The sequence below is a fragment of the Delphinus delphis genome, chromosome 6, assembly GCF_949987515.2.
Source record: "Delphinus delphis chromosome 6, mDelDel1.2, whole genome shotgun sequence".
NCBI lineage: Eukaryota > Metazoa > Chordata > Mammalia > Artiodactyla > Delphinidae > Delphinus > Delphinus delphis.
Window position 1 is genome coordinate 92921917 of NC_082688.1, and position 14972 is coordinate 92936888.

The 14972-nt window shown below is 41.6% G+C and overlaps 1 protein-coding gene across 1 annotated transcript; it reads left to right on the plus strand.

Moving 5' to 3' along the window:
• The first annotated feature begins 9284 nt into the window (after positions 1-9284).
• On the plus strand, positions 9285-14827 carry CKS2 (CDC28 protein kinase regulatory subunit 2). The gene is made up of 3 exons (XM_060013537.1): positions 9285-9520; positions 13002-13129; positions 14393-14827. The coding sequence occupies exons 1-3, from the start codon at positions 9462-9464 to the stop codon at positions 14443-14445; spliced, it is 240 nt and encodes a 79-aa protein (XP_059869520.1). The 5' UTR covers positions 9285-9461; the 3' UTR covers positions 14446-14827.
• The last annotated feature ends 145 nt before the right edge of the window (positions 14828-14972 follow it).

Genomic DNA, 14972 nt, shown 5'->3' on the forward strand with positions numbered 1-14972 from the left:
GGCTAAATCTATAAAAGTGAATTACCCCCAGGTCACTCACAGGATCAGAAAGCAGGAGAGGGGCAGCCTGGGGGCTTGGGGAGGGACACCCAGCCCACGACTTGGGGACAACTGCCACTGCATGACTTGCTTCAGCTGTGTTCAGTCCCTCTCAACATCCAGACTCCAGGAGAGATGACAGCTTGCTCATATGGGGCCACGTGCTCTTCAGGCGGTTGAGGGTTAGGGTCCCATGTTCTATAGCGCAAATGAAAGATGTCTGTGACAGGGCTAGTGGTAGAAAGTAGAAAGATCTATGGAAACAGAAAGGAGGGACTGCACTGATTTCACTTGGAGTAGAGGGAGAAATGGGAAGTTGCCAAACAGGAAGGAAATTCTGGACCAACATACCCCTCAAAAAACTAAAAAAAATTAATAATCCTGGGGCCATGAGCAATAATCCAGTCGGCCCTGAGCTAGCTATCAGAACCAGTTATGGGGAAAATCACATTCCCCATGTCAGTATGTCCCATGGATGGGTGTGGGCTGTAGACCCAAGCAGCATGGGGGACATGGATTTGACATTCACGGTCACTGATTCTCCCTTAACCTCGCCTGGGTCAGGCACTTCTGGCAGCTCCCTTGGGCACTTGCTGGCAGGGTCAGAGTGCCAGTTGAAGGAAAGGGCATTGGGTGGGTGGGGTTCACTAAGGGTCCACAGAGGGGTCCTGAGACCATTCTGTCCTGTGGCCTCCTCATTTCTTTTTAGATTTAAAGTATTCTGAGGAAGCAGGGAGATTTTGTGAGCTCTACCTTCAAGTATAAAAACAGAGAGGTGGGACTTCCCTGATGTTTCAATGGTTAAGACTCCATGTTTCCAATGCAGGGGACATGGGTTCCATCCCTGGTCGGGGAACTAATATCCCACATGCTGAGCAGCCAACAACAACAAAAAAAAACAGAAACGGAGAAGAAGTGCAGCAGAATTTTTCAGCTCCCATTGAGTACAGAATACAGGGCCTACAGACCCAGAATCTGTCTGGGGTCCACTAGCCAAGTGCTTCCATGTTAAATCTCCAAAATTTATGCTAGTTTTAGGAACTTCTAGGAACACATATGGTAACTGTTATTTTTTATAAAACCATGCTTAAATTTATAATTCATGCTGATTTTTAAAAATGTTTTACTTTGGAATAACTTCAAATTTACAGGAAAATTGCAAGAATAATACAAAACACTCCCATATAACCTTTACCCCCAAATCACATTTTTTTCAAAATTACTTCAATTCACAATTTTTCACATTCCATCACATGTTTTATCATTTTCTCTCTCTGTCTTTCTCCATACATTCACAGACACATTAAAGAATGTCCTAATTCTGAGGAAATTACTGTATTTGTGTGTATATACTTATAGTGTTTTATATATATAAAATATATATAGTATGTAAGATATGTAAATATATATAGTAAAACAGTACATGCCTTTTTTTTTTTTTTTTGGCTGTACCTCACAGCATGAGGAACTTTCCTAACCAGGGATTGAGCCTGAGCCCCCTGCAGTAGAAGCATGGAGTCTTAACCACTGTACCACCAGGGAAGCCCTGTACATGTCTAATTTTGAACCATTTGAGAGTAGGTTGCAGACATGCTCCTTTATCCTTAATACTGAAGTATGTATTTCTTAAGAATGAGGACATTATTTACCTAACCACAGTATACTTATCAAATTCAGAAAATTTAACTTCGACACTTTATATGACCTACCATCCTTTAAATGTCTCAAAAACGTCTTTTGTAGCCTTTTTTCTTTTTCCTGGTACAGGATCACATACTGCATTTAGTTGTCATATCCCTTTGGCTTCCTTTAATATGGAACTGTTTCTCAACCTTTGTCTTTCATATTAACAATTTTTAATACTGCTGTTCATTTATTTTAAAGACTACTCCACTTCCATTTGATGTTTCCTCACTGGTAGATTTAGGTTGCGCATTTTTGGCTTAAGTGGTGGTGGTCCCACATCTGAAGGCATGTGATTTCCATCTGCTCTTATGGGTGATGTGCCTTTGATCACTTGGTTAAGGTGTCCGGTTTCTCCTCTTTGTAAGTAGGATTTTCCCCTTTGTAATTAGTAAGTAACTCCTGTGGAAAATTGTCACACATTTTACCAAACTATCAGAACAAGATAAAGAAAAACTTTCTGCATATGACTTGGCATACCAAAATGACTTCCTGGAATATTTAACAGATTCAGAAATGGGGACATCACTGCATCCAGGTCATGGATTCCCAGAGGCAAAGCTCTACAGCTCTCTGCACTGCCCAGCACCTTGCAAAGCGCAGATAAATGAACAATTACCCCTGTCCTCCCCCTCCTCCTTTTAAAGGCCTTCACAGTACCATGACTGAGGTCTGTTGTTCATGGTCCCAGGATTATTAGTTCTTTTTGTATTTTCTGAGGGGAACGTTGGTCCAGAATATTCTTCCTGTTTGGCAAATCTCCATCCCTCCCTCTGGAAGCAGCAATCACTTTCTCCATGAAGTTTACCTGGGGCAGTTTTCCCTCCTCTCCAGGTGAAAATAATTTATTCCCTCCTTCTCCCCTCCTCGGAATCAAAACCTGCTTCCAACTGTGCAATGTTTCAGCTGTGAACTAGTAGGAAAATCTATTTAACTGAGATGACTCCTCAGCCCTCAAGTGTTTGCATTCTTCTAAAACTCTCTGATTGTTAGGACTTTATGTGAAATTTTTCTGTCTTGAGGGAAGATTTGCAGGAGGTAACACAGGATGCAGCTAGTGCCTGTGCACACAGCATAGTAGTCTGCACACAGCCGAGCTCCAGGAGGCTCTTCCCACAGAGACTGAAATGAGCAGGACCCTATGGGGCTCCCAGGCACGGAAGCCTTTCTGTTTCCCCATTTCTTATTTGTAGGGAATAGACTCCAACCTCCACTACCTTCCCTGAGTCCCAAAGGACAGATTAGAACAGTTGCTAATCAGGGAAGGGAGGGGATGCAGAGACAAGGGAGGAAACCACCTGAGGCCAGATTAAAGGAGTGCAGGCTCTGCACACACCCTGATCCTTATCAGCAACGCTGCCCTTGAGCCATTGCTATAAAACTCCTCACTAATCTTCCCGGGTTGGGACATACAGTTTTTCAGGGCACAAGCCTGCTGTGTCCCCCTTTGCCTGGCAAAGCAATGCAGGTATTCTTTTTCACTTCACCCCAAACTCCATCTCTGAGATTTGATTCAGCACCAGTGCACAGAGGTTGAGTTTTCAGCATCAAGACCACGAGGTGAAGGGCATCCCAGAAGCTGTGGCTCACAGCCGACCAGAGGGAGATATCCCCACATTCTAGTAGAGATTTTCAAACGTTAAGAAGGGTACAGATCACTTTTGAAGGGAAGTAAATCTCTCCAATCAATCACCAGTGTAAACTTTATATCCATTATACTAGGGGAAAAAACCCACATATCTTTATTATAACGTTATATACCTAAATATACAAAAATAGAAATACGGCTTATACCTTTTAGACAAAACATCAAAATGTCAAATACAAGATAAACTAACTTCAGTTTAAATACAAATTAAATTGACTTTAATGTGATAGATGTTTTGCTGAAACCAATCATCACCGTCAACACACTATGATAGTCTTAAAGATGGTTTTTTTTTTTGAGGCCAGCATGACTTATCAATCCTATTGGGCTTTTTGATACTTCATATTGTGATATTGTGATTTATAAAAGCAATACTTATTTGGTCTTTGACCCTGTTTCTGGCACAGAGCTCCTAAAATGCTAGTAATTTACAAAGACCAGAGAGCAATAAAGGTGTCCTCCTATGTTAATGAGGTGACTTTCGGAATGCACATAAGAATGGGGGCTGGGGCTTCCCTGGTGGCTCAGTGGTTGAGAGTCCGCCTACCAATGCAGGGGACACGGGTTCGTGCCCCGGTACGGGAAGATCCCACATGCCGCGGAGCGGCTGCGCCCGTGAGGCATGGCCACTGAGCCTGCGCGTCCGGAGCCTCCGGAGCCTGTGCTCCGCAACGGGAGAGGCCACAGCGGGGAGAGGCCCACGTACCGCAAAAAAAAAAAAAAAAAAGAATGGGGGCTGGCTACCAGTGTAACCAAACACCGGAGTGTTGGAAATTTCAGTCCCACCTCCGGACCTCCGGAGAGGGGAGAGGGGCTGGAGGCTGAATCAGTCACCAATGGCCAATGACTTAGTCAATCAGGCCTGTGTAAGGAGGTCTCCATGAAAACCCAAAAGAGAAAAAAGACGGGGTTTGGAGAGCTTCTGGTTGGTGAACGTGTGGACGCTTGGTGAGAGCTCAGGGAGGGCATGGAAGCTCTGTCCCCTTTCCCCATGCCTTGCCCTGTGCATCTCTTGCATCTGGATGCTCCTGAGTTGAATCCTTTTATAATTAACCAGTAATCTAGGAAGTAAGATGTTTCTCTGAGTTCTGTGAGCCACTCTAGCAAATTAATTAAACCTGAGGAGGGAGTTGTGGGAACCTCTGATCCATAGCTGGTTGGTCAGAAGTTCAGGTGACAATCTGGACTTGCAATTGGCATCCTGAGTTGCAGGTGGTCGTAGGAACCTCCAGTTTGTATTCGGTCGATCAGAAGCACAGGTAACAAAACTGGGCTTGAGACTGGTGTCTGAAGTTATGTGTGTGGTGGGGCCGGGGGCAGTCTTGTACGACTGAGCCTTAACCTGTGGCTATCTCCAGGTAGATAGTGTCAGCACTGAGCTGAATTGCAGAATATCCAGCTGGTGTCAGAGAAATGCTTGGTGGTGTTGGTAAGGGGAGCCTCTCCCAGCCCCGCACCGGCCCCAACCATTTAGGAATTTGTGATCAGGAACAAAAGACAAATCCTTTATTACTTTATTCTAACAACTGCAAAAACTTTTCTATAGTGTACCTTTTGTTTTCCTTTGACATATTCTAACTCTGTTAGTTTCTCATTGGTCCACACAATTAAAGGAAGACTAACAGGAACAAAAAACATGCTTGGGCTCTGAAATTAAGAAGTCGTATAGATGATGTAGAATTAATTTGTCCATGGACTTAAAACGCAAAGTTTAAACAGTCTGGCAGGGAACTTGAGGATCCTTCCCATCTGTGGAACCTAATTTGAGAAACGTTGCTCTTAAAAGCTGTTTTCCTTCACAGTTTATTCTCTCCATCCATTCACATCCTTTGGCAACCTTTAAAAGATTCCATAGTAATAAATGACAAAAATCTTAAGCAGAACCCAGTTTTTCACCTATGAAAAAGTGACAAAATATTTCAATAAGAATAGTAACAATATGATTAGGTAAATTCAGACTTTGCTTTTTTAGACAATAAATGTACAAAGTTACTTTGCTTTATTTCCAATATATTTTAAATTGTCTTGAATTTATTCTACTCCTTCTTTCAACACTTTGTGAACAGTAATACATTTTCTTCTTGAATCCAGTGTTGCTTTTGAGATTGTTATTGTCTATTCTTGTTGCTTTGTAGGTGTGATTGGCAACTTCTCCCTGGAAGCTTTTAGAACTTTCCTTTCTCTTTGACGTTCTTAAATTGCACTATAATCTCTCGCTGGCACTCTATAAGCCCTTTCAATCTGAAGTCTTTTTTATCTTTACTTAAAATTGGGAAATTCACAGCCATTATATTTGTATAGTATTTCCTCTCCTGTTTATTCTCTCCCTTGTATCAAATGGGACTCTTGTATCGAATGTTATCACTTCTCCCTTTAGCCTCCAGGTCTTTTTACTTCATGTTTTCCATCTCTACCCCTAACTGATGGTTTCTGCGACTGTTACTCAGCCCTGTGTTCTAGTTCACTGATTTGTTCTTCATTAGTATCCACAATACTTTCAGTTTACCTACTGAATATTTTATTTCAACTATTTAGTTTTCAATAATATTGCTATTTGACCTTTCCTTAAGACTGCAATTACTAATATCCTTTAATCTCTTATGATATTTATAACTTATAGTCATAATTCCAAAAAAATAATCAAATGTAAAATAGAAAATCTTTTAAAGTATGTGGTGAACTACAATGTGTATTTATGATAAAAATTTAGCAAATTAGTAATGAAAAGAGTACACACAACCTCAAAATGACAGAGTAGCTAGAACTTCAACAAAACTGCAGTGAACATTATACTGGGCTGGTTATTACATCCCAAAGTCAGTTTGTCTATCAAGGTATCTTAATTTTTATAAGCCACTGCTACACTGTCTTAATTACTATAGGTTCTTAATAAATCACGATCTACTAGAATCCATTAAAGTGTCTTTGCTATTCTTGGCCCTTTTCTCATCCATATTATAGTCAAATAAGTCCTTTGAATGTGGTATTTTTATGGAATTAGATTGACTTGACAATCAATTTGGAGATAATTTATATCTTGACCATATTGAGTCTTCCTAAGCATGAACATAGTATATTTGTCCATTTATTCAAGTCTTCATTTTTGTCTCTCAAAATTTCATAATTTTGCATATCAGCACTTTGTATATCCTTTGTTAGGCTTATTCCTAGGTAGGTGAATTTGATGCTAATACTTTCTTTTTGAATAGGTTTTCTAGTTGTTTCTGCTATATAGGAATGCAACAGACTTTGGATATGAATCTTAGACATATAATTACATCAGTTGCAAATGATAGTTTTATTTCTCTTTCCAAATAATTTGCCTTAAACTTCTCTTAATTGTGACGGCAGACTTCTGTACATTGTTCAATATAATTGGAGATAATAGAACATTTTAAAGAGAATGTTCCCAATGTTCCCTCATGAGAATGATATTGTTTTTTATAGATACCTTTACAAGGTTAACAAAGTTTCCTCCTACTCCTAATTACTAAGTGTTATCACTGGTGAGTGGTGGGTTTACAGTTTGTATTATAAAAGAGTGGTGAATGTTAGGAAATGTTTTCTTCTGCTTCCATTGAGAGGATTTTTTTCTCACTTCCACTGTTAATGTGGTGAATTACATTAACAGATTTTCTAATATTAAACTATCCTTGCATTTGAAGATAATATATCACCCTTTTAAAAAACACAATTGGATTCAGTTGGCCAGCATTTTATTTAGGATTTTTACATGTATCTATTTGAGTGGAAGGTACAGGTACTTTCCTTTCTCATGTTGTTTTTTTGAATCAACATTATTCTTGCCTAATAGAATAAACTTCTGCTCTAGAAGAGTTTATAATTAAGAAATAAACTCTTGGTAAAACTTTTCTGTAAAGCCATTTGGGGCTAGAGCTTTATTTTTATGTTTTTAATTGAAATATTCATATACCGTACATACGGTTCACCCTTACGTATACAGTTGTTTTTTCCTATTCACAAAGTTATGCTGCCACTACCAGAGTTGGACTTTTAATTACTGCTGTAAGTTAATTGATATAGGACTCTTCAGTCTTTCTCTGGCTTCTTGAGCCAGTAGAGGAAGACAAGCAAGGGGAAGCAGATGAAGGAAAGACGGAGAGACCAAATAGAAAACTAACAGAGACTAACGAGGAATCTAAGTGTAGTAATGACACGGCGCTAAGTATTTTTAAAATTTTTCCTGAGATTGTATACCGTGTACAGAGACATACACAGAAGTATTATCTCAGAGTGAAATAACATTATATTTGGGATCTCTTTAAAAATATTCTAGGAGGGCTTCCCTGGTGGCGCAGTGGTTGAGAGTCCGCCTGCCGATGCAGGGGACACGGGTTCGTGCCCCCGTCCGGGAAGATCCCACGTGCCGTGGAGCGGCTGGGCCCGTGAGCCATGGCCGCTAAGCCTGCGCGTCCGGAGCCTGTGCTCCGCAACGGGAGACGCCACAGCAGTGAGAGGCCCGCGTACCTCAAAGGAAAAAAAAAAAAATCCAGGAAAAAGGGGGAATAGATGAAACAAGATGGGCCAAACGTTAATGGCTGAAGCTGAGCAACTGGTACCTGGAAGGTGATTATATTACTATTCTACTTTTCTGTGTTTGAGATTTTCCACAATGGTCTCTGTAAAAATATACCTCTTAGTAAGCTTTCCTTTCCCAGGTTCCACCAAAAAGTTAGTGACTTCCTCACCCTTAACGGGCTATTCACATCTTTCCTTTTTTTTGGCTGAGTCATGCCGGATCTTAGTTCCCTGACCAGGGATCAAACCCACGTACACGGCAGTGAAAGTGCCCAGTTCTAACCACTGAACCGCCAGGGAATTCCCTACACGTACCTGTATTTTAAACTAGGATTCAATGCTAAGAAGCCAAAGGATTTTTTTTTGCGGTACGCGGGCCTCTCACTGTTGTGGCCTCTCCCGTTCCGGAGCACACGCTCCGGACGCGCAGGCTCAGCGGCCATGGCTCACGGGCCCAGCCGCTCCACGGCACCTGGGATCTTCCCGGACCGGGACACGAACCCGTGTGCCCTGCATCGGCAGGCGGACTCTCAACCACTGCGCCACCAGGGAAGCCCCCAAAGGAATTTTTGCTAACCACTTTTAATCCCATTGTCCTCTACTAAACATCATTATTTTAGTAATCTTTTTATTTTCCCATATACACGCACACACGCATATCTACAGAGTTGTCGGAGTGCGCAAACGGCATGGGAAGACAGTTTTCACCTAACATAGGTCTCTGGGCCATGGCCCCACCGCCATCTACGCAGCACTCCGGGCGAAGCTCCGGAACGTCCCACTCATCCTGGCAGCGCGCATCGCCGCGGTGAGACATCTGGACGTCTTCCTCATGTCTGGGCACAACTTCTGCTTCGCCCCGTCCTTACTCCCACAAACCGGCCTTGGGCGCCCGCGGTGATACTCCTCCCCTCACGCTTCCCACGTCTGGGTTTCCCACAGTCTAGGACCACGGGCTGGCTTTTCTCACCTCCCACTGACTTAAGACGCGGAGCCGGGTCTGGGGAAGATGCGCCTGCGCACAGAGTGCCGTTCGTCGGGCAGCCCCCACCCCCCGCCCTCGCCAAACCCCGCGATACCTTACCCCTCCCGCAGGCTCGCTGCCCCAACGGCTCCGCGGACCTGGAACTTTCTAAACCCCTGCGCACGCGCTCTACGGCCCTTAACGTCCCGGCTCCGCCCTTCCCTGGCCGCTCCCCTTTTCGTCAGGGAGATCCCCGCCCTCACGCCACGCCAATCATCCACTTCTTTCCTAGGCCGACCTCGCAACAGGCCTTTGATTGGCTGATCTGGGTGCGAACGCCGCGGAGGGGCGGCGACGATAGGCTGGAAGCCGGTCCCGGCGTATCCGCAGAGTGCGTGGAAGGTGATTGGTCAACACCGTCGTCCAATCAGCGGCAGGCTGTCGGATTCAAACCGGACTCGTTTGGCTTACGGTCGGTTGGTCTCAGTCGAGTCGTTGCCTTCAGTTGGCGAGGGCGTGTCGGTCGCCTGCGCCCGTTCTTCGCGCCTCGTCGCTCCAGTCCCTTGCTGCCCACCGCCCTCCCGCAGGATGGCCCATAAGCAGATCTACTACTCGGACAAGTACTTCGATGAGCACTACGAGTACCGGTGAGCGGACCGGACGGCCTAACTCAGCCGCGGCCCCGGCCAAGCCTGAGCTGGAACTTGGGCCGGGTACCAGGGGCCAGGACCGGGAATCGGGGTGGAAGTGCGTCGGGCTGAGGTTGGGGTCGGAACTCGGGGCCGGGGGCCGGCGGTAGGGTCAGGGTCGAGCCCGGGGGCCTGCCGGGAGTCGCGGTTGTGTCGGGGTCGGGTCGCCCGGGCGGGAGCTTGCGCTTCTCCTCGCCTGGAGGGCCGGCCCGGATGGTTTCCGCCCTTTGTTCCTGTCTGTGAAGAGGACGAGGCTGGGGCGAGGATGGGGCCGCTTCTGGTGCAGAATTGCTACCTTAAGGGGAAGGGGCCGAGGGCCTGAGCGGACCTGGCGTAGCTGAAGTGCAACGCCGAGAGCCTGAATCGCAGCGGTTCCTAAGAACTTAGGCCTAGTTCGCATTTAGGCAAACGTCCCCCTCCCAGTCACAGCGGGCGAAGGGCTGTCGGAAGGGTAATTTTGCTCAGGTAACGTCGCCAGAGAAACACTTCTCTTTTTCTCTCATTTGAAGTTAATGGCCCTAAAAAGTAGCTTGTAGGGGAGTCCCCCTAAAATGAGCTTCCTTGGGATTCGAAATGTGTCTTGAGTATGGCGACTTCGGCAGAGGCTGGTGCGTGTTAATCCTCTTGGGTTATTATTAAAGGGGCTTCCTTTTGAGACAAAATTGAGAACTCGAATGGATTTGGGGCATTTTTTTCTGCTAGTGTGTATCGGCAAAATTTTTGGCTTTGAGGGATTTCTGGTTTCTGCATCATTATGTGATGCACTAGAACATAGTTGCTAAATGTGTAAGATTAGCAAATTGGATTGTGTGAGGGAAGAAACACTTAACATTAGCTTTAATATATGCAGGAGTCTTAGCTGGGGTGTGGCTTCAAAGACCAGCGCCACCCAGTTCTCCTGGGTGGTGACTAGGATGCTGCATTCTGGGAAACTACCAACTTGTAGGAGGGGCCAAATAGTGACCTTATTTTCTGCCTCCTATCCTTTTACGTTAGATTTCCAAGAATGTTATTTGAGTTAGAAAGGATATAACAGTGGGTGGCCTCTTTTTTCCCCTCCCCTTAGTATCTTGTAATTCTTTCTTTGTATCTTGTAAATCTTTCCCTGGAGAAAAACGGAGGATTTCTCTGGGCAGCTTTGCAGGTTAGTAATACCTGCATTGCCCAGCAGGGGTTATCCAATAATGGACAGAATGTAAAACCACAATCTTTCTAAAAATCTGGGAAAATATTAATTGTGAAACATGTCTGGCTCCGAGTAGTACTTTTCAGGACTTTTCCTGGCAGTAGTTACATTTTCTAGTTTCAGTATACTAGCATAATCATTGATGAGCACGAAGTAAACTAGTCTATGCTATCAGGATTTTAGCCTAATAGACTAAGTGGTTTATGTGTAGTAATGAATAGAAGAAAATCCTGTCATATCTGAAATGATATATTCTAATCCAGTTTTAATCTAATTACTATCTAATCCAGTATTAATCTAATTAATATCTAATCCAATATTAATGAAACCTGGTCTTTCTTGACCAAGCCACTTGCCGTTATCAAACAGGACAGTAACGTCCAGAGAAGGGAAATTTAATTGTATCTTGCAGTGTTATCTTAGTAGCTCCTTTGTTGTTTGTACTGCTGTGGACTTTTTTTAACCCCCTCTTCACCCTCCATGATAAGCCCTTGGTACTGAAATGTTAGATTTTTGGAAACAGTTCTCCTTACATGTAGTTAGAAATACATAGAGGAGTTATATCCATGCAGAAAAAAATACAGGTAGACTTCCCATCTGAGTTTGAAGCTACTTATACATTTTTCCCTCGTAATCAAATCCTGATGAAGTTAGCCTGTCTCCATGGTTTATGGAGAAGGTAGGGTATATGACTTATATCTAGACATAAATTGGAACATTTTGTACGACATACATAATATGAGTACAAAAGCTAGTTTGCATTTTACATTTCTCTTGAGACTAATCAACAATTATGTAGAGGATAGAAATAAGGTAACAGGCTATTTGCAGAGCCTTAAAAGTAGATGTTAAAGCAGTATTTCAAGAGTCAATGAGCTAGCTGGTAAGTATTGCTAAGAATCATCATGTAGTTCACTGTAATTGGTAAAATTTTTACCAACTATGATAGTAAGCATAATTTGACTTGGTGGCCTTGTGGCCAGCAAGCAACATAACACAACAGTTCTAAGGCTTGATTTTGTTATGCAAATTATAGGAAATTGGTACTTAACCAACCACTCACAGACTAGAACTTAAGTTGGTGACAGTTTAGTGCTTATTATGGGTATGGGTTCAGTTTTCCTGTGACCTGACTGCTCCTTTCTTACCCCAGCCAACAAATTCACAGGCATATATCTAATACTAGTCAAAAAATTTGGTTGGTGGTAATGGATGACGGTATAAAACTACTGCTCCTGGAAGTGATTAAAAATGAGCCTGGGAATTTTGATTTTTATAAAGATCCTTTCAATTGTAATTAAATAAGAAGTCGGTGGGGGTGCATATTTGTTTTCTAAGAATTTTTCAAATCTCCAATTGTACCTATTCTTAATGGTTTGACATTGAAGAATATTGCATGCCTTCTTTAAAAATTGATTAAAGTTTTGGATATAGGCCAGTAACTTATTGGAAAACTGAATGTCTGTTTTAGGTAGCGGGTACGTGTATATGTGCATTTAGTGTTCTTTGCTTTTAATTTCGAACAAAGTATAAAGCAACTTCTGGAGTTATGTACAAGGACTTGTGTCTACTACAGATCTATAGAGTAATAGGAAACCCAAATTAACTGTAACAAGCTAGATTCCCCCAGCCCTGCTACCTGGGGCTAGTATGACACTTCTTAAAATCAGGGACCATTCTTAATTTATAATCACTTCTGTGGTCTTAGATGGTTTCTCTAGCTCCCTGATCATATCAATCTGCTTCATAACTAACAGGAAGGAGAAAAAAGAGAATTGGGCATGTTCTTTTCTTTCGAGGATACTTTCCATAAGTTGCATAAATTCTGCTTATATCCCGTTGGGCAGGATTTAGTCACATGTGACCAGAGGTAGTTGCAGGGGAGGCTGGGATGTCTTGTATAACCATGTGTCCCACTTAGTTTTTGAGGTTCTATTCCTGAAGAAGATTGAGACAATTAGCAAGCAGTCTCTATTAGGGAAAAAAGTTAACCATAAATAAAATGCCTTCTACTTTTGGACTGCATATTCTAATCTCTAATTTGAACACAGGCCATCAAGATCAGAATTAAAGGTAGTAGAGAGTAGTCTTTAAGATTGATGCTAATGGTAATGTAACAGGGTTGCTTTAAAGAACTTTAAGGGCAAAGAACTCAAATTTTAAGTATCCTAAAGATGCATGTATAAAGTGACCATAATTGTAGGAAAGGCATAGTCACTTAGAGCACTAATATTTCGCTGTATTTTTTAACAGGCATGTCATGTTACCCAGAGAACTTTCCAAACAAGTACCCAAAACCCATCTGATGTCTGAAGAGGAGTGGAGGAGACTTGGTGTCCAACAGAGTCTAGGCTGGGTTCATTACATGATTCATGAGCCAGGTAAGTTTTGCTATTAGGGAAGCACTAACTGAATTAAAACAGTAGTGGTTGTTAAAATTTTTTTAGTAATATTGACGTTTCAGAGGTATCCCAAAGTAACTCTGATAAGCTTGACTATTTTTGAATGACTGATACCTCCCTAGAGAGGGTTCCAATTTTATAGTAAATAAAATACCATGAGTGAAAATAATGCATTCTTCTAAACTGCAAAAATAAACTATTTAGTTAAGAAAAAAGAAAAGGATATTCTGTTTTATTTTAAAATGCGTGTCATTGCTAGTAGTATCTTGAAGTATTTTGCCATAAATATATTTAGAATTCTGGTATCTCCTCTTTGAAAACTAAGAACTTAATGTAAGACAACTGAGTGTCCTGAAGTTCTGTGTATAGAAATTGATGCAATTTGAAGTGATTTGTTTTTTCCTTTAGACAATTAGTATCTACCACATTAAGATGAAATGAGATAGCATAGCTAGTGAACTCAAATGTGCTGCCTGTGTTATACTTGAGTGCTTATGCTATTACGTGGTATTTACCAGAGAGTTTTCCAGATTACTGTTAGTAACTATTAGTAAACCAGACTAAGAAACTTTGTGGTGTTAAACTGTGTTTTTGGGTTATCAGTAAATCTAACTAAAGGACTTAAACTGCTTTGAACAAAATTTTAAGTCTTAGAAGCTGAATTAGGTGAAACTAAAGCTATCTTGCTTTCTGCTTTTGTTAAAAGCAGCAGCAGCAGCAAAAACTCTAAGACTTGTAACTTTCTTGGGATTGGAGCATATAATTATATTAAAAAGGTGTTTCTCCAGATAATACAATGCAGCTGAGGACCTTACCTGTAGGTTCATAGTCAGTCCTCCACCTGCCGAAACAGAATCTACAGGGATGGGCCCCTAGGACCTGCATATTTTGAATGAGGTGTTAAGTGTCTTTTCCAAAGAAGAGAAGACCTTTTTCTTTTCACTGGAATTGAGATTCTAAAGATAGAAACCATTCTCCTTCTCAAATTGCATCTTTACTTAACAGCCCTTTTCTCCAGGGTGTGTAAAAACTGGGGGAATATTGTTAGGTTGTTTTCTTCTGTTTACTGTTTACAGTGACATGGAGCAAAATTTATTTCAGATACCTCAATAAGTAACATTAATTGACCATAGATTTATTTTACTTTATTTTGGTTCAACTGAGAACTCTTTGAATTTATGTTGAATGAATGAAAATTAACCATATAATATTAAAATAATATAAAACATTTTCTTTCTACAGAACCACACATTCTTCTCTTTAGACGACCTCTACCAAAAGATCAACAAAAATGAAGTATATCTGGGGATCATCAATTAAATCTTTTTCAAATTTAATGTATATGTGTATATAAGGTAGTATTCAGTGAATACTTGAAAAATGTACAAAGTGTTCATCCATTCCTGTGCATGAGCTGTATTCTTCACAGCAACAAAGCTCAGTTAAGTGCAACTGCAAGTAGGTTACTGTAAGGTGTTTAAAATTTCTAGTCAGTTTTTCTTTTAATGTAAGTGCCTGTTTGACTTTACCTGTTACTTTTGTTAAATAAAGTTTGTATGTTGCATTTATCACTGTTTGAAGTTACTGAGGTTTGTTTTCTTAAGGTTAATTTGTGACTATTGAGGATGTTGGATGATTTCAGTTTTATAATTTTAGTCCTGAGGAAATAAATTTACTTTATAGAAATAAAATGTTAGGTGGGTTTAAACCCATTAGCTTGGTGTGATTGAGGGTACCATTTTTTAATTTATTTATTTTAAATTTTTGGCTGTGTTGGGTCTTTGTTACTGTGCATGGGCTTGCTCTAGTTGCGGCAGGTGGG